This window comes from Morus notabilis, unplaced genomic scaffold (genome assembly GCF_000414095.1).
Source record: "Morus notabilis unplaced genomic scaffold, ASM41409v2 Scaffold1103, whole genome shotgun sequence".
NCBI classification, from domain to species: Eukaryota; Viridiplantae; Streptophyta; class Magnoliopsida; order Rosales; family Moraceae; genus Morus; species Morus notabilis.
This window is the reverse complement of record NW_010366098.1, coordinates 29,856-48,447: the sequence shown is the minus strand read 5'-3', so window position 1 is coordinate 48,447 and position 18,592 is coordinate 29,856. Positions and strand designations below refer to the sequence as shown.

Genomic DNA, 18,592 nt, shown 5'->3' with positions numbered 1-18,592 from the left:
ATTATTCCAATGTGTCTTGTTTCACTATATTTGCTCAAATTTTTTTATTAGGTTTAAATGATTAAAAGCAAGGAATTTAAATATTTGTGTTATATTTAAATTAGATGTTATTAAAATTTTTCATCGAATGTATTTTTTTCGACACTAATTAACATAATTATCGTTAAAAAAATACATTATAATAATTTTATAAATTAAATGGATAACTTACTAAAATTAAAAATTTATAAAGTAAATTACCAAAACTATACAAATTCAGAAAATAAAAGTGTAAAATCCCTTTATAAATCTATAAATACAAATCGCTAGCCCTATCCATTCCTCCCAACAAACGGATCGTAAGAGAGTGGAGCCAAAAAAGACAAAAGTAGAATGATCTAATCTAAAAATCTAACAAAATAGAAAAACGCGAGAGATACTTGGATTAGATAACAAGGAAAGAAGAGTACTCATTTTTTTTTTCTTTTAATTTGAAAGAGTACTCTTTAGCTATAAAAGGGGAAGAACACTTTCCTTTCTCGAACACCAGACAATTAGGTCCACTCTTTAATTCCTTTCTTTAATTGGTGGCTTCTCTTCCCATAACCAGACCTAATACTGACAAGCTCCTGAACCACTTTCATCTCCAGAAAAGGTAAATAAAAAAAACCGGAAAAAGAGAAACCCTAAATTTTCTTTCTTTTTATTGTGTGCATGATCATGATTTTTTCTGGGTTTTCATCACTTAGATCTGATTTATCTTATCTGCCAGATTCTTCTCTAAATTTTGAACAAAACCCATTTTTTTCTCTCTTTTTCTTGAGTTTCTTGGGGGAAAAAAAAAAGATATGGCGAGAGAGAAGATAAAGATCAAGAAGATCGACAACGTGACGGCGAGGCAGGTGACATTCTCAAAGAGGAGACGAGGGCTTTTCAAGAAAGCTCAAGAGCTTTCTGTTCTCTGCGATGCTGAGGTTGCCCTTGTCGTCTTTTCTTCAACCGGCAAGCTCTTTGAGTACTCTAGCTCAAGGTATATATATAGATATAAATATATATACACACACACACACACACACATTTATATATAAATATAACTACTAATAAAGTTGTACTGCATTTCTCATCTCTATGTCTGTATCATTTTTTATTTATTTATTTATATATTTATACTTTAATTTGTTGGTGTGTTTGTCCCAATTACTTTGACTTTTCTTCGTAATATTATTGGGAACTAATATAATTGTGTGCGTAGGACTGATGTACTATGCTACATATTGGATCGGAGAGAATATAAAGAGTACCACTTTGAAATGATCTGTCATATGAGAGAAATAGGATCCTTTAAAGGGGAGTTTTATAGATTTTTATATATAGCGCAAAATAGTATTCCAGGGTTTTCCATGGGAGCAAGAAACCTAGCTAGTGTCTGTCACTGAATACACACACACACATATATGTATGTATAAGCACACAAACACACATGTTTTATACACACACACACACACACACATGTTTCTTATCACAAACACATGATTAAGGAAAACGAGCATTTCCTAATTATAAGTTTTGCAAGATTTCCTAACCAGATATATTTTTAATTTACGTATCTCTTTCTCTTTAGTTTCTTGAAGGATTGTATTTTCAACTCTCTTCGTCGGAATAGTTAGCATCCATATACGAATGTATTAATATATATACATGTGTGCCTGAATACATACGTATTTGTGTGCGGTGCAGCAGTTAGAAGAGATATTTATTATCTTTATCGACTGATCAGTAATGATTAATAACTTCCAGATCACCAGTACAATTAATTATTTGCTTTACAAATATCTCATAATCGTCCTTATAGACGTATTGGAATAATGACGGGTGATCGACTCAAATCTCAATTTTTATGTGTATTTATGTGATATGTGAGTTGTCATTTTTATATTAATAGGTATTTAAAACATTATCACGTCAATTAATAAAAAAGATTACATCTATCAATAAAATGATAATAACTCACATGACACATCAGTTGATACACAAAAAATAAGATTTGAGTTGGTGTTCCTAATATTTTTCTAGTACTGTCTTAATTGTTTGGTTTTTTTAGGAAGTTTTCATGATATATATACACACATATAGGCCTTATTTTTTTCACAAATCAAGTTTTTTTGCTATAATGTTTTCTTTTATAAAAATTTAAATACAACATTTTTATTATAATGTTTTTTTTCACATAAAAAAATTTTGAGTTGTAACTAGTTGTGAAAAAAAACACCCATAACGATCTGTTTGTCGCTAAGTCGTTCTTTTTGTCTCTTTGAGATTTCCTCCTCTTTCTCTAAAGAATATCTGGTATTCTGGTTATCATGTATTCTGCACCAAACACGTGCCATATATATTCAAACATTGTGTGTATAAGCATCATATACATAATACAACCGAACTAGTATGTCAATGGTTTAATGCCTTTATACTTAGTGTTTTTCAGCTATCTTTCCCCCCCCCAATAGATGCAGTACAATTGATTTTAGAAAAATAGAAACAAATCAGTCATTATTTTTTCAGTAAATGATGAGAGAAGATAACTGATATATTAACGTAGACTAAAACATCCCAATTAGATTTGCTCCTACTAGCCAACTCATCATCTATCAAACCCTCCACTCAAATTTTATTAAAAAAAAGAGAGAAAATTACAAAAATAAAGGATGGATCTCGCCTGCATGCAACAAGTAGGAAAAAAAAAAAAAACTTGACAAGGAGAAAAAAAAATCAACATTTATACCTCACAGGAGAACTTAGAAGGGTTGAGCAATAGATCAAGCCAAAATTATTACGTACCAAGCCAAAGTCCTACACATATATTGATCCTCCTTAATTAGAACTTTCCAACTAAAACCCAATGGGAAAAATCAAGGTAGAAAAAGGAATACTCAACCACCTACAATGTCTCTAGAGACCAAAGAAAGACAAAACTCAGTTAAACCATCAATTTGATCTAGTTAAGAACATGGAGGATTTTTCTATATGCACTCTTTCTTTCTATAGTTGATGCGCATAACTCTAAAAGGGAGACAAATTCAAGCTCCATATGAAATAAATCTCCAGCTCTTTCAAAATGCCATCCACCTACAGCGTAAGCTCTTCCAATTAATGCGACAACAAATATATTGTCAATGTCCATCTCTGTCCACCTTAAATCTTCCAGATTTGATACTTACAAAGCTTTAGATTTAACAAGAAAACGCATAAAAAAACACAAAAAACAATTTAAAAAATTAACTATTTGATACGAAAAATAAATGCAAAAAAAAAGAAGAAGACAAATCTTTTACAAGAGAATGAGATCCATTTAAGAGGACTCCTCGCTCACTGATGTGGATAGAGTGCCGAGGTACTAGAATCAGTGTTGTAGAGATTAGAATAAGGAAATTGTTTTAGATCGCGTTCATTTCATTAGTTCAAATCATAACTCAAGTTTTTATTATAGGATTTTCTCTCACAAAAATTCACATTTCAACTATTTCTACTACAGTGTTTCTCTGACATGAATTAATTTTTTAACTCAAGTTCTTAACTCGAACGAGCGAAACAAACGAGGTATTAATTTCTCCACCTTAAACTGAAATGCATTATAAAACATGTTATTAAATTTAATCAGGATCAAGACTTGCAAACTGATGAGCTAAGGCTCATGAAAGTTTCCTGATTTACATGAACAAGTGATCAATTTGTTTGCAGATTATAATAATAGCGTTTTTTTTTACACACACATATATAATATTTTGATAACCAGTTCATGATCATAACGTATCACTTCAAAAAAAATAAAAGGACTTTTAGTAGCAACATTTTCTTGTAATATCCTTAGTTAGAACATTTTTGTCCGACTACTTCTAGTCACAACTATGCGACTAATGTGCATTTAGTCACAAATTTGTATTGTGATTAAAACATTCAGTTACAGTTTTTTAGTCACTGAAACTTTTTAGTAATTTTTTTCCACGACTAAAAATCATATGACTAAATGTTTTAGTCTCACTAAAAGTTGTGACTAAATGCACATTAATCACAAGGTTGTGATTAAAAGTGATATTTAATAACACAAAAATGTTGTGACTAAAAGTTCATTTTTATTTTCGTAATGATAAAACGATAGGTTGTAAATGCTTAGAAAGTCATTAATCATGCGTCTAGGAAAAATATGCTTGATTGATAAGGCAATGTTTGGGTGTTCATCTATGTAACCTTTAGTAATGGTTCCCAAAAGTCCTTTGAGCATTTAAAATTAAGAAAAAGATAGAAGGAGTACTTGAATATTTAATTAACCAATTAAAGAAAAAAAGGAAACAAAATGAGTAGTTGATGGTCGCCATACAGTTTTAAAATGCAAGATAATGTTTATCAAACTGTAATGAAATATAACGGGCCATTTGGATTTGGAAATGAAAGAAAAAGAGCATGAATATAGGGATCATTTATTTACTTTCTAGTATTTACTCATTTATTAAGAAGTAGAATTAGAAACAATTCAATTCCCCTTCTAGTATATAAGAATCTTATCATAGTTAGTAAAATGTGATTGCGCATATATAATAAAATAATCATTGTGTTTAATGAGGGAATAAAACAGTAATGTCGGTATTTATTTCAGTTAGCTGGCAAATAATATGAAGTATGAGTTAGGATTCCCTTTTATTTCTAACACTAATCATATCATTCATATCTTTAAAAAAAAAATCATACAAGTAATAATTTTGTAAGTAAACATGGATGAAATGGTGAAACAATTCCTCCCTTTCTCTCCCTTATTCATATCAATTAGTAAACATGCAAAATATCCTAGTCAATCGTTTAAACCCATCATACTTATGGTGTGTTTCCCTTTCCCATATTCATGCATTGTTTATAATTTACAAAATAAGTTATCTATATAAATTAAATTGTTAGCCAAGAACTATGCGCTATTTATGCACGACGACTTTTTAGTAATTAAGGACCTGTTTGGTTCATAGGTTTAAACATAAATGTTTAAGTAGAAATTTAAATTCTATGAGAAAAAACACTATTAACAAAAACATTTAAATAGTAGTTCAAATTAATGAAACAAACGCGCGGTAAGTTATCAATGATTTATTCCGGAAATAATAGAATCAGTTACTTTACTTTCCTAATAACTAATTAAAAATAGAAAGGAAGTATGAAATAGCAAGCATACTTTCGTTTTCTTTTCTTTTAAGTTCTAATTCTTCTTTTTTTAATTTTTCCATTTTGCATTACACTCTTTTACAAGATTAGTTAATACGTATATTAATTAATCATGCTTGATAATACTATTTGGTTCATATAAAATAACTATTCTCAAAGTAAAGCAGGTTAAGGGTAATTAACCGTTCTTGAATGCGTAGGCGATATGTTTCACCATGCAGATATAACTCTAAGCATATAAGCAGATATATATTGTATGTGGATATTGATCTTATCAAGAATATTCTTGGCAAACAATTAAGAAAATCTAGGATACTTACTTCTAATGAAGCACTGCCTTAATCTAAAAAAATTTAGGTGAATACGATCATACTTTTTGTTTTTGGCCGAGACAGAAAAGGTTGTCACTAAGTGCATAAATTTTTGTAATGTAATCAGTTCTTAACGGCCTCTTGAGATCATTCATATCTTTCAAAACTATCTTATTTATACTTTTTTTAAAAAAAAAAAAAAAAGAAATTGTATAACACGTTGTATTTCCCAAATCTTAACTCAATTTACTCTATTACGTTGATATTTGCTCCTAAACTTTGATCATGTGAATAATATGAATCCCTGAGCCGTGATGAATGTGACAGCTAGGCTTTCTGTCGACAACTTTCCTAGAATATTCTACAATATTAGCATACATGTCCTAAATCGTATGCGTATTAATTATAAAAACTACACCTTCATGACCTTTCTACAACTTTATTGTCAACAGAGAGAAGTCATTACATTTTGTCATCGGAACCTAATTATGTATGTCATACAAAGAAAACCCGGTTAAATTCCCTAGTTTATGATTAGCTTGGAATACGTGCGTGTGTATATATACACATACATACATACACACACACATATACATATCTGAAACAAGATGATTGATTTGTTTTTACACTTTTACTTCATCGCCATATATATCCATGTACGCATATATAACTCATGTACTTTGATATTCCATGTATAATTGTCTCTGTGAAGTATGAGTGATCTTATTGAAAGGCGGAATATACAGCACAATAACCCGCAGCAATTGGACCTTGAATTGCAGGTAACTGATAGTTAATTTGTATATGAGCTTTATAAATGTTGAAATTAATTAATTAAATAAATGCATTTTGGTAGTGCCAAATACTTTACATATCACCTTTACTTGAGTTTATCTTAAAATTTAGTTTATCTTAAAATTTCGACTCAGCATTGTAATGTAACACCAATGTCTATATATGCACCTTATTATCGTTTTTCTTATATTTTCCATTGCCTACGCTGAGCAATATTAATTCTATGCTCGGGTGAGGTCCGTGTGTTCTTTTTCCCTTCTTGAGATTTTTCTCTTTGGGTTTAATTTTGCTCGAAAATGAGAGGCACGAATATTTATAAATTGTGAACGAAATTAAGAATTGTTTAAGGCTGAATCCGTGAACCAAACAACCCCTCAAAGCATTTAAGCTCTAACTTCTGGTTGTGAGTTGTCTCGTTGGTTTATGGTTTCTCTATCTTTTTCCTTATTGGATAGTTTTGTGTTTGTTTTCTTGCCTTGGGTTGGGTCTCTGTATTTCTTTTTCTTTCATTTTAATTTAATTTTGAGTATACGGCGCTTAGTGTGGGATAGAGGTTGGGTTGTAGCAGCTACCAACCTAGCTAGTTGATGTGCTAATTCTTCTTGATGCATTTTTTTTTTCAAAGTGGTACTAAACCCCGTTTTTTAATGCCATAAATATATCGAGCATCTGAAAAATTCTCCCGCTCAGCCAGTTATATATACCATTTGGGTTACTTACTAGTTAATTAATGTTTTTTCAAGCTTTGTGGGGTACTTACTAGTTAATTAATGTTTTTTCAAGCTTTGTGGGGTACTTACTAGTTAATTAATGTTTTTTCAAGCTTTGTGGGGCTTATAATAACACTTAACTATTATTACTTATTATAGTAACTAGTTTTCCTTTTTCTTCATCTTAGCTACATTATAATATGAATCGCTTCAGGTTGAGTAAGGAAGTTGAAGATAAGAGCCTCAAGCTAAGGTAATATTATATATATTTTAATGCGTTTATATATATATATATATATATATATATCTCTGCTTAACTTTGTATAGTATGTAGATATATGTATATGTATATGTTATAAATGATCTAGCTCTTGACGACTATATAGGCAGATGATGGGAGTGGATCTTCAAGGGTTAACCCTAGATGAATTGCAACAATTGGAGAAAAAGCTCGAAGCTGGACTTACCCGTGTGCATGAGATTAAAGTATGTACGAATTTGTAACTAATTAATTAATCTTCTTTTTCCCACCTTGAAAGTTAATTTCTACTTTCAAGTTTCCAAGTTTAATTTGTTTGCATTACTGTATGTCTTACCAATTCACTTTCAGGAAAACCGGTTTATGAGTGACATTGCCGCACTTGAAAAGGAGGTTAGCAATCACGCATGTCTAGATATTGATTAACCAATAGCAAAAATATTAGCATTTAAAAGTCACAATTGTGTATGTAATATAATAACCATCCATCAATATTCTGAAAGTGATCATTGTTAAAGCTTTCAAATATTCAGCACAGGATTCATTTCCGTATGATTAATGTACTTATATTCATATCATTTATTAGTTTAATGCACTTATAATATTCATATCATTTATTAGTTTAATGTACTTATATTCATATCATATACTCATATATATCGTATGGTTATGTTGATCATAAGGAACATTCAAAGCTCTCCCTAGCTCTGATATTCCTTTCCTTTTTTTATAAAAAAAATGCATGTTATATCTATTCCGAGGTATAAATAGAACAAGCGACTATGCCAAAAGGTAATAAGCATATATACACACACATATACACACACACACACACACACACATAGATATATATATATATATATCACTCACAAATGAATATAGCACTACTTCTTCTTTGTCCATGTTAATTAGTTTGATTTTAAAATATTTTGATCGTATACGCTTTTTATAAAATGATGTTGCAGGTGATGGTGTTGCATTCTAAAGGCAAAACCTTGGAGTCAGATAATAACGTGAACAATATTGCAAAGGAATTAGATCAGAGAATGTCATCATCAGATCAGTCTGCGACCACCATCAGTAACACTCCTTCACTCGAGAATGACTGCTCTGATACATCTCTCCGATTAGGGTAACAAGCTATTTTAAAAAAAATTTCGATTTCTTTTTTGCTATTTTTTTCCTTGTCTGAATTTCCAGAACATAGAAATATGCATGTATATACCTTCATCTTCATTGTAGTGAATAATGTTCCAATATTCTAGTAAGAATAGAATTACAAGTTAGGAAATATCCAAATTGTTACTTAGTTTGCCAGATGGCATAATCTGAGTGGTGAGCAATTTGTAATTTGGGGGCATTTTGTAAAACTAATAAAAGGGATTCATTTAGATTCGTTTTTAACTTAAGAGTCTGTATTTTCTGTTTTAGAGAGTGAAACACAAAGAGATAGAGAGAGAGAGAGTGAATTGAGTCTGTAATTCTTGTTGTGATTCTTGTATCTGTGAATTGCTTATGCAAGTAATAAAATCCTCGAGGTTTCTATGGAATTTGGTGTGTGATTCTGGAGATTTGTGAGATTTAGAGGGAGCTGTTTTCTTAACAACTGATAGCAGAGCTTAGGGCTCAAGAAGATGGCTATGGCGAAACTCGAAGTGGAGAAATTCACAGGGACAAACGACTTCAGTTTGTGGAGATTGAAGATGAAGGCACTATTGGTCCATTAAGGATTGGACACGGCCTTGTCCTCGGAGGCTATCGCGAAGGTAGGCGAGAAGCTTCGCGTAGATCTTCTGAACAAGGCACACAGTGCGATTCTTCTGAGTCTTGGAGATGAAGTGCTTCGAGAGGTCGCAGAGGAATCAACAGCCATTGGGATCTGGGGAAGACTAGAAGTTCTCTACATAGGAAATCACTCGCAAATCGGCTCTATCTCAAGAAGAGACTGTACACTTTGCATATGGATGAGGGGAAGCTCTTGAAGAAACAGATGGACGATTTTAATAAAATTGACCTGGATTTGAAGAGCATCGATGTCAAGATAGATGACGAAGACCAGGCAATCATTCTTCTGAGTTCTTTGCCGAAGATATACGAGCATTTTGTGGACACAATGCTGCATGGGAAGGAGTCCTTGACAATGGCTGAAGTTAAAGCGGCTTTCAATTCAAAGGAACCTCAGAAAAATGGAGAAGCAAAGGAGAAAGGCCCAGCCGACGAGAGGAAGACCAGAAAAACGAGATTACAAGAACAGACAACAGACAAGATCAAAGTCAAGAACTAAAAGAAAGTGCTTTCACTGTCACAAGGAGGGTCACTTCAAAAAGGATTGCCCAGATAGGAAGAAGAAGCCTGCCGACAAAGGGAAAGACACAAGGGATGCTGCTCTTGTGGAAGAAGGGTATGAAAGCGCTGAGATTCTCTTGGTGTCAGATCGAGATCCAAGTAAAGAATGGATTATTGATTCTGGCTACTCCTATCATATTTGTCCAAACAAGAGTTGGTTCGAGACAATTACGATGAGTAACAATGGTGTAGTCTTGCTTGGAAACAACAAAGAATGCAAAGTACAAGGCATTGGAACTGTAAGAATCAAGATGTTCGATGGGGTAGAAAGGATTCTACAGGATGTAAGGTATGTCCCTGAAATTAAGGGAAATTTAATCTCCCTGGGAATGTTGGACCTTGGAGGGTACAGTTTCAAATGTGAAAATGGCATTTTGAGAATCAGTAGAGGATCTTTAACTGAAATGAAAGGGAAAAGAATAAATGGGTCGTATTCTTTATTGGGCAAAACTGTTACTGGGGGGTTCTTCAAATGCTACCGGTGAACAGATAGATAAAACTAAGATGTGGCATCAAAGGTTAGGCCATGTTAGTCTTAAAGCATTGGAGGATTTGTACAAACAAGGATTGCTATGTGGTGATAGGATAGAATCCTTGGAGTGTTGTGACCACTGTGTACATGGTAAGGTGAAAAGACTAAGGTCTCGTTCATTTCACCGATTCGAGTTTAGAATTCAAGTTTTGCTACCGTAAAAAACTCTCAGAAACAATCATATTAATTTTTTTACTACAGTAAAAAGCTCTCACATAAAGTCACATCTCAATTCGAATCAGCGAACTAAACGGGCTCTAAAATTCACTGCTGCACAACACACTACTGAAGGAATCTTAGCATGTGTACTCGGATTTGTGGGGGGCTTCAAGAACAATATCTCATGGTGGTTTGAGGTATTTTCTGTTCATAGTGGATGATTTCTCGAGGAAGGTATGGGTATTCATAGTGAGAAACGAGAATGATGCTTTCCAGCGTTTCAAGGAATGGAAGGCTCTTGTTGAGACTCAAACAGGGAAGAAAGTGAAGAAACTCAGGATTGACAATGGCCTAGAGTATGGCCTAGAGTTTTGTACATACCTGTTCACTCAATATTGCAAGGAAGCTGGCATAGCAAGGCACTTCACAGTGAGGAAGACACTTCAGTAGAATGGACTCACAGAGAGGTACAATGGAACTTTATTTGGAAGGGTGAGATGCATACTCAGTAATGCTAGATTACCTAAGACGTTTTGGGGAGAGGCAATGTCAATTGCTGCCTATTTGATGAATAGGTGCCCCTCTACAGCATTAGGATTCAAGACCCCTTAATAAATTTAGAGTGGAAAACCTGCAGATTACAGTAGGTAAAGAGCTTTTAGGTGCATTGCATATGGACACATCAGGCAGGATAAGCTGGAGCCTAGGGCACTAAAGTGTGTTTTTATTGGCTACCTCGAGGGAGCGAAAGGGTACAAGCTGTGGTGTTTAGAGCCAAATCAAAAGAAATGCCTGATGAGTAGGGACGTTGTGTTTAATGAGCAACATATGGCAAACCTGGTGAAAGCAGATAGAGTTGCAAGTCAATCAAGCTCACAGAAACAGGTTATAGAGCTTGAGGTGGAGCTTGAAGGGAACCCCAGAAATGAAACTAATTAGAGACATGACCAAGGTCAATTGGGAGAAGAAGATCAGGAGGTGTACACAAGAAGAAACTGTAACTGAAGACTATAGATTGACCATAGACAGGGTTAGGAGACAACACAAAGCACCACAGAGATATGGTCAATCAAACCTTATTTCTTTTGCATTGACAGTAGGTCTGGAGTTGGATCTTGAAGAAGAGCCCATGAGCTACATTGAAGCTGTGACAGGTAAGAACAACAATCATTGGCAAGATGCTATGTAGGAGGAAATGGACTCTTTAAAGAAGAATGAAGCTTGGATTCTAGTGAACAAGCCCCAAAATCAGAAAATAGTTGGCAGTAAGTGGATTTTTAAGAAGACAAGTGGAATACCTTGGGTTGAAAAGGCTAGGTATAAAGTAAGGTTGGTGGCTCAGGGGTTTACTCAAGGCAAGGTGTAGATTTTACTGAAATATTCTCACCTGTAGTAAAACATAACTTAATAAGGATCTTGCTGGCTTTGGTGACACATTTTAACATGGAATTAGAGCAAATGGATGTAAAAACGACCTTCTTACATGGGGAACTGGAAGAAACCATTTTCATGAAGCTGCCTGAAGGATTCATAGCAGCTGGAACTGAAAATCAAGTATGCCTCCTTAAGAAATCTTTGTTATGGTTTGAAGTAGCCTCCGAGAATGTGGTATAGGAAGTTTGATAAGTTTATGCTCAAGATAGGTTTTACCAGGAGTAGATACGACTGCTGTGTTTATTACAAAGGTCATGAAGTAGTGAAACCTATTTACTTGCTCTTGTATGTGGATGACATGTTAATAGTAAGTGAAAATTCTAATGAGATTGTAAATCTGAAGAGTCTTTTGAGATCAGAATTTGAGATGAAGGATCTAGGGCGCCTGCTAAAAGAATTCTTGGGATGGAAATTCTCAGGAATAGAAAAGGGAATGAATTGTTTTTGTTTCAAGGGACTTATGTAAAAAGAGTCTAGGAAAGGTTTGGTACGAGTATGGCCAAATCAGTGAATAGTCCACTAGCACAGCATTTTAAGCTAAGTAAACAGTAGAGTTCTGATACAGAAGAGGAGAAAAAATACATGGAGAAATTCCATTATTCTAATGTTGTAGGAAGTATAATGTACTCAATGGTGTGTTGTAGACCAGACTTAGCCTATGCTTTAAGTGTGATAAGTAGGTTCATGGCTAATCCTGGTAAGGATCATTGGGAAGCTGCAAAATGGGTGATGAGATATCTACATGGTAAAGCAGATTATGGACTCAGATTTTGCAGGAAGTTTAGACACAAGAAAGTCTCTGACAGGGTATGTGTTCAAAGTCTATGGGACTACTGTAAGTTGGAAGTCTAATTTACAACCTGTTGTAGCTTTGTCATCAACTGAGGCCGAATATATAGCAGCAACCAAAGCAGTGAAGGAAGTAATTTGGCTTAAAGGTCTGGTTTCTGAGTTTCTAATTCAGAAGGAGATTGGAATAGTACTATGTTTTGCGATAATCAAAGTGCTATATGTTTGACAAGGAACCAAGTTCATCATAAAAGAACAAAACATGTTGATGTCAGATACCATTTCATCAAGGATGTTGTAGCAAAAGGCTCAGTGATAGTCCAGAAAATTGCAACTGAGGAAAATCCTGCAGACATGTTGACAAAAGCACTTTGTGGAACAAAGTTCAATCATTGTTTGGAATTGCTTGGAATGGTGAAGGTTAGAGAATCAATGCTTGAGAAGAAGCAATGCCGAGATACGAAGAAGAATATTGAACCAAGGTGAAGATTGCTGTAAATAATGGTTCCAATATTCTGGTAAGAATATAATTACAAGTTAGTTAGGAAATATCCAAGTTGTTATTTAGTGTGATCTGGCATGATCTGAGTGGTGAGTAATTTGGGGGCATTTTGTAAAATTAATAAAAGAGATTCGTTTAGATTCGTTTTTATCTTAGAGTCTGTATTTTCTGTTTTAGAGAGAGAAACACAAAGGGATAGAGAGAGAAGTGAATTCAGTCTGTAATTCTTATTGTGATTCTTGTATCTGTGAATTGCTTATGTAAGTAATAAAATCCTCGAGGTTTCTGTGGAATTTGGTGTGTGATTTCTGGAGATTTGTGAGATTTAAAGGGAGTTGTTTTCTTAACATTTATGTAGCTATATGAATGCGTGTAATAATATGTGTGTATGTATATATGCAGGATCTCTACCTATATAGCCAACTTTACATGGGTTATCTAACAACTATGACAATTACCTTTCTGATCACATACTTTTTTTTTTATACAACATAAGATTGAACCCGCAATCTCACTCAAATCCTCCAGTGCCACTAGATCAAAAGATCTTAAGCATCACATATTGTTTTTTGAGTGACGAACAAAAAATTAAGTAAATAAAGCTCAAAAGTAAAATAAATATATGTCGAGGTGCATATATACAGTCTGCGTGAATTATTGCAAATTCATATTTTTCAATTCTGAATACTACATATGCATGTGTTGTTAGAAATTCTGGTTAATTAATCATCGATCATTCTTCTTTTCCGATAATATATATTTCCTACTTTTGGCAGGCTTCCTTTCTCGGCTCTATAGCTAAAAATGGGGAAGATTGAACTAAGGAAGATGTTTATATAACGTAGTGATATTCTAATATACTAGTATTTGCACCATGAATAAGGTAGTGATGTTGGAATTGGAAGATCATGTATGGGGTTCCTGTACTACGTAAGTTTTAATTAATATTTGTTGGTAATGAAAAATTTGTTGGGAAGGATATCACTCTGGCTAAGAGAACTTGATCTTGTGAATGTCCTTTTGTCTTAACTTAATTTGTGGTTCTAAGTTGTAACTAATAATTAATTAAGCAAGATTACATTAAACATAAAGGGATGTTTGAGAGACCTCTCAATATTGAAGACTGAAGTTCAAGTGCACGCAAAATTAGTACTTTCCTCTTGTATAAGTGAGAAATAGATCTTATCTTACAGCTATAGAGAAGTTCACGAACATACATACTGATTTATTTGGTGAAGCACATTAATTATTGACAAGGGAGAAATAGATCTCGTGAAACACATTTTACCGATTCGAGTTTTCAATTTTAGATTTTTACAGTTAAAAATTTTTAGAAAATGTCACATCTAACTTTTTTTGTTACAGTTAAAAGTTCTCAGAAAATGTCACATCTCAGCTCGAATTGAAAATTCAAATCCAAGAATCAAACGCGACAATATGTGGATAATCTGAGTAAGCTTTTTTTACCAATAAAAATATCATCGCCTAAAATTAGGTCTAAAATTTAATAGAAGCTGAGATGAATGCTTATTTTGGATCTTTGGTAAAATTTGAACTTGACATTTTGTTTTTTTTGCCTTGAAAATAATTTCCTTTACCTTTATGTCCACTTTAGAAGGGATTCTTTCTCATTCTCTAAAAGAGTACTAGTAGTAAGAGGTTGTACTTCTTTCGTATAATTAATACCTTGTGTGAGCTGTGATTGTCACTTGAATTTGATTGTGAACTTTTGTATTAATAACCCTAACAAACAAATAATCACCATTTTCTCTCGTTTGACTTTTGTGTTCTTCTCTTTTCCACCTCTCTTTATTTCTCTCAAACCACCATTGCATGATCATCTTTAATTCATGGCCCCCCAAAAAAAAAATGCAAGGCAGGAATTGGAAACAACAAATCCCAATTACAAAAGCTTTGCATAACAGTAAACCAAACAAGGAATACAGCCAAGTTATAACTAATAGGTGCGTTTGAAACTCGTTTTAAAATGATTTTATTTTTAGATGAAAATAAAAATGTAAACGTTTTCAATCTCAGACATAAATTATTTTTGAAAATGTGTTTGATAGTTTTATCAAGAGATTATTTTCAGTATAAAAAAATGCATTAATGTCTCTCTCTGCTCGAGAGAGGAGAAAACAGAAACAAAAAATGAAAAACGACTAAAAATCGTTTTTCATTTCTCTCCCATTTTACATTAAACTAAAAAATTATTTTTATTTCTGTTTTTTATTTTTAATTGTGTCAAACACTGTTTTTATTCCGTTTTCTTTTTTTTTTTTCTTAAAAACCGTAAAATATAAAAACAAAAATAACTCCAAACACATTTAATAAGTCACCAATAAAATTTAACTAAGAATGTTCGGAACAACAATAACGGCACGTTTGGTAAGGGGATTCATACCATGATTTGAATCATGGTTCTTGGTTCGCTACAGTATTTTCTCTCATAAAAATTACACGTAAATTGAAAATGGTTCTAATCTCATGATTCTAATCCATGAACTAAACGTAAGTAAGCTATATGGACCCATATATACGAGGGTTAGTAAACAGTGACAGTAACAGGTGTAAAGCTAATATTAGCCCCTGTATCAGGAAGTTTCCTAATCTCATCTTATCCAATCCAATATACATATTGTGTCTATAAATATATGCACATCTATGTCACTATATATTAAAGAATTATTTTTATAAATTCTTTGAATTATGTACTATATTTTAAAATGCTTTTTAATTTTTTAAAATGATCCATTATGCCTCATGATATATAAATGTTAAATCCTATATTATCAAAATAGTAAATGCTCAATATAAAAAGAGTTGGTGAAAACTGTACTGTTCATTTTTTGTAACTATTTACACACTATTTTAATTTTTTTTTTCTCTCTCTCTTTTCTTTGCTTGTTTTATCTTTTATTTTAACTCTTTTATTTTTCCTTTTGTTTTCCATAACATTTGTGGTGCTTTTTTTTTTTTACTTTTTATTTATTTCTTTTGCCTTGCATAAGTGTTAAATCCTAATCCTAATCCTTAATATATAAAAAGTAGATATTTAATTGTTGCGCATCTTATGGTAATTCTAAACAGTAAGTTTTAGATACTTTATTTTTTCCTTCCATTTTTAAGTTTTAACTCTTTTATATTTTTCTTTTGTTATTTTATAATTTATGTTCATCCTACGGTGGTTTTCAAAATGTTAAGTTTTTAGGTGTTTTACTTTTTTTTTCTTCTATTTTTTAGTTGGCATGGGAAATTAGTTGTTGTATTATTGAATTTTATATTTTATTTTAGGATTAATCTTATTGGTGTCTTTGAATTTTGGGGTCATTCCCACTTTGCCTACTAAACTTTAAAAATTCTCATTTTACCCCATAAACTTTGAATTGTTTGCACTTAATCCCTTTTGTTGTCATTTCTTTTAAAAACATATAAAGAGAGTAATGCAATCACATGGTCTTTTTGTTTGAATTTTTGTTAAAAATAAACAGATAAAAACCATATAATCACACTTACCATTTTTTCTATATGTTTTTAACATAAATTGCAATAGAAGGGGCTAAGTGAGAACAATTCAAAGTCTAAGATGTAAAGTGAAAGTTTTTTAAGTTTAAAGATAAACTCACGATGATTTTAAAATTCAGAGGGCATCAATATTAATAATCTCTTATTTAATGAAATTTGTTTTAAATTTTAATAATGTTACAATCACTCGTTCTTAGTTATTGATTGATAGATAGGTGTTGGATATGGGAATGCAAATAAGGGGTTGTCTCAGTTCAACTCTGTTTCGTTGGCTCGTTCACTTCGCTGATTCGAGTTTGTAATTCGAGTTGAGATGTGATTTTATGTGAGAGCTTTTTACTGTAGCAAAAAAGTTAGATGTGATTGTTTGTGAGAGCTTTTTACTGTAGCAAAACTCGAATTGCTGAAGTGAACGGGGGGTCCTAAGTGTGTATAGGACAAATTTAGGATCAAAGAGGGGTTGACCAGTACGAGAGTTGGGAAAGTATACTTATAAGAATTCATAGGTACGATGGCTTGTTCTTTTAGAGTTTAATTTGAGTATCATGGTTTAAGTGTCCATGACTAGTCTAAGGGCTCGTTCACTTCGCTGATTCGAGTTTGTAATTCGAGTTGAGATGTGATTTTATGTGAGAGCTTTTTACTGTAGCAAAAAAGTTAGATGTGATTGTTTGTGAGAGCTTTTTACTGTAGCAAAACTCGAATTCTAAACTCGAATTGCTGAAGTGAACGGGGGGTCCTAAGTGTGTATAGGACAAATTTAGGATCAAAGAGGGGTTGACCAGTACAAGAGTTGGGAAAGTATACTTATAAGAATTCATAGGTACGATGGCTTGTTCTTTTAGAGTTTAATTTGAGTATAATTATTGAATTGAATTTGAGTTATAACTTGAGTTGAACTTATAATTTGAGTTTGTGTTTAGTTGTATACATTTGAGTTGTGGTTTGAAATAAGAATATTTTTGAGTTTGTGTTTAGATGGGTCAAAACTTAAATTTACATTTATGTAATATTTTAATAAAAACTCAATGGTGATGAAGAATTTTAATAAGGTATATGGGTGAAGTTTTATTCGTCTTTTCGCTGTGAATGCATAGAAAAAAAATCATATCATTCATAATTAAAACAAAAAAAGTTATGACATTTTTAAGAATAGAAAAAATACTGTTTATTAACTTGAGTTCGAGTTTATAAACTCGAGTTGAAGGAAAAACTTGAACTCGAGTTTAGCCCCAAACTCGAGTTCAAACTCAAATTTTATAAAAGAACATGAATTTAAATAAAATTATAACTCGAATTTAAATTTTTTATGAATTTTGTTGCAAAATAATAATCTTTCAGTATGATTTGTAACGATCCCCACTTTTAATTGATATTATATGGTCCCTTTTAGTTCTAAACCCGCATAATTTTACTTTTGGATCATATCCCAAAATTCCTTATACTATTGGGAAATATAATCCTTACTTAAAAAAAAAAGTTACTCAAAATCTTCTTTAAGCAATGTAAGAATGTATAGTTTACTTGATTTTAACCATTTTACTTTTCGATGATGATTGCCACATGCCGTACCCCATCCAGTCCTAATGTCATCCTTTAGTCTCACAGATGACTAACGTTATTGCAATTTTTTTTTTTTTAAATTTCGCATAATTAAATATGGACAAATTAAGATTCTTGATTTGTAAAAATATCATAAATAATATTCATGTCTCGAAAGGACTCCAAAATACTTGGAATGTATTTTAAAGTATTGAGCATCTTTTTAATATTATTCAAAGTGTCTTACTCATTTCACAATTCAAATTTTATAATTATCAAATTTTTCATGTAGACAACTTAAATTATAATTTGAGTTGTGAAATAAACGTACCTCAAACATTAATACAAAAATCCAATAATTTGATAAACTAAAAGTGACTGTGTGTACTATTCTTTTATAAATTAAAATTAAAATAATTATTTTATCTGTGTCCCTAAATTTTAAATTTATTTTTATTTTACTATTTAAACTTTAAAAATTCTCATTTTATTCTTCAATTTAGATCC

The 18,592-nt window shown here is 32.1% G+C and overlaps 1 protein-coding gene across 2 annotated transcripts; it reads left to right on the top strand.

Moving 5' to 3' along the window:
- Positions 1 to 543: 543 nt before the first annotated feature.
- Positions 544 to 14,025, top strand: LOC21391091 (MADS-box protein SVP). 2 transcript variants are annotated; one of them, XM_024173048.1, is made up of 8 exons: positions 544 to 634; positions 804 to 1,009; positions 6,205 to 6,274; positions 7,186 to 7,250; positions 7,384 to 7,483; positions 7,608 to 7,649; positions 8,222 to 8,388; positions 13,795 to 14,025. In XM_024173048.1, the coding sequence occupies exons 2-8, from the start codon at positions 828 to 830 to the stop codon at positions 13,814 to 13,816; spliced, it is 648 nt and encodes a 215-aa protein (XP_024028816.1). In that variant the 5' UTR covers positions 544 to 634; positions 804 to 827; the 3' UTR covers positions 13,817 to 14,025. The 2 variants fall into 2 exon arrangements, with proteins under 2 accessions (XP_024028816.1, XP_024028815.1); XM_024173047.1 differs by lacking the exon at positions 544 to 634 and having other exon boundaries at positions 777 to 1,009.
- Positions 14,026 to 18,592: the final 4,567 nt, after the last annotated feature.

Excerpts from the sequence above, each read along its gene's own strand:
- LOC21391091 (XM_024173048.1), top strand. The coding sequence starts at position 828 with ATGGCGAGAGAGAAGATAAAGATCAAGAAGATCGACAACGTGACGGCG. Across the intron at positions 1,010-6,204 it reads TTTGAGTACTCTAGCTCAAG|TATGAGTGATCTTATTGAAA; the intron begins GTATATATATAG and ends GTCTCTGTGAAG. Across the intron at positions 8,389-13,794 it reads GATACATCTCTCCGATTAGG|GCTTCCTTTCTCGGCTCTAT; the intron begins GTAACAAGCTAT and ends TACTTTTGGCAG.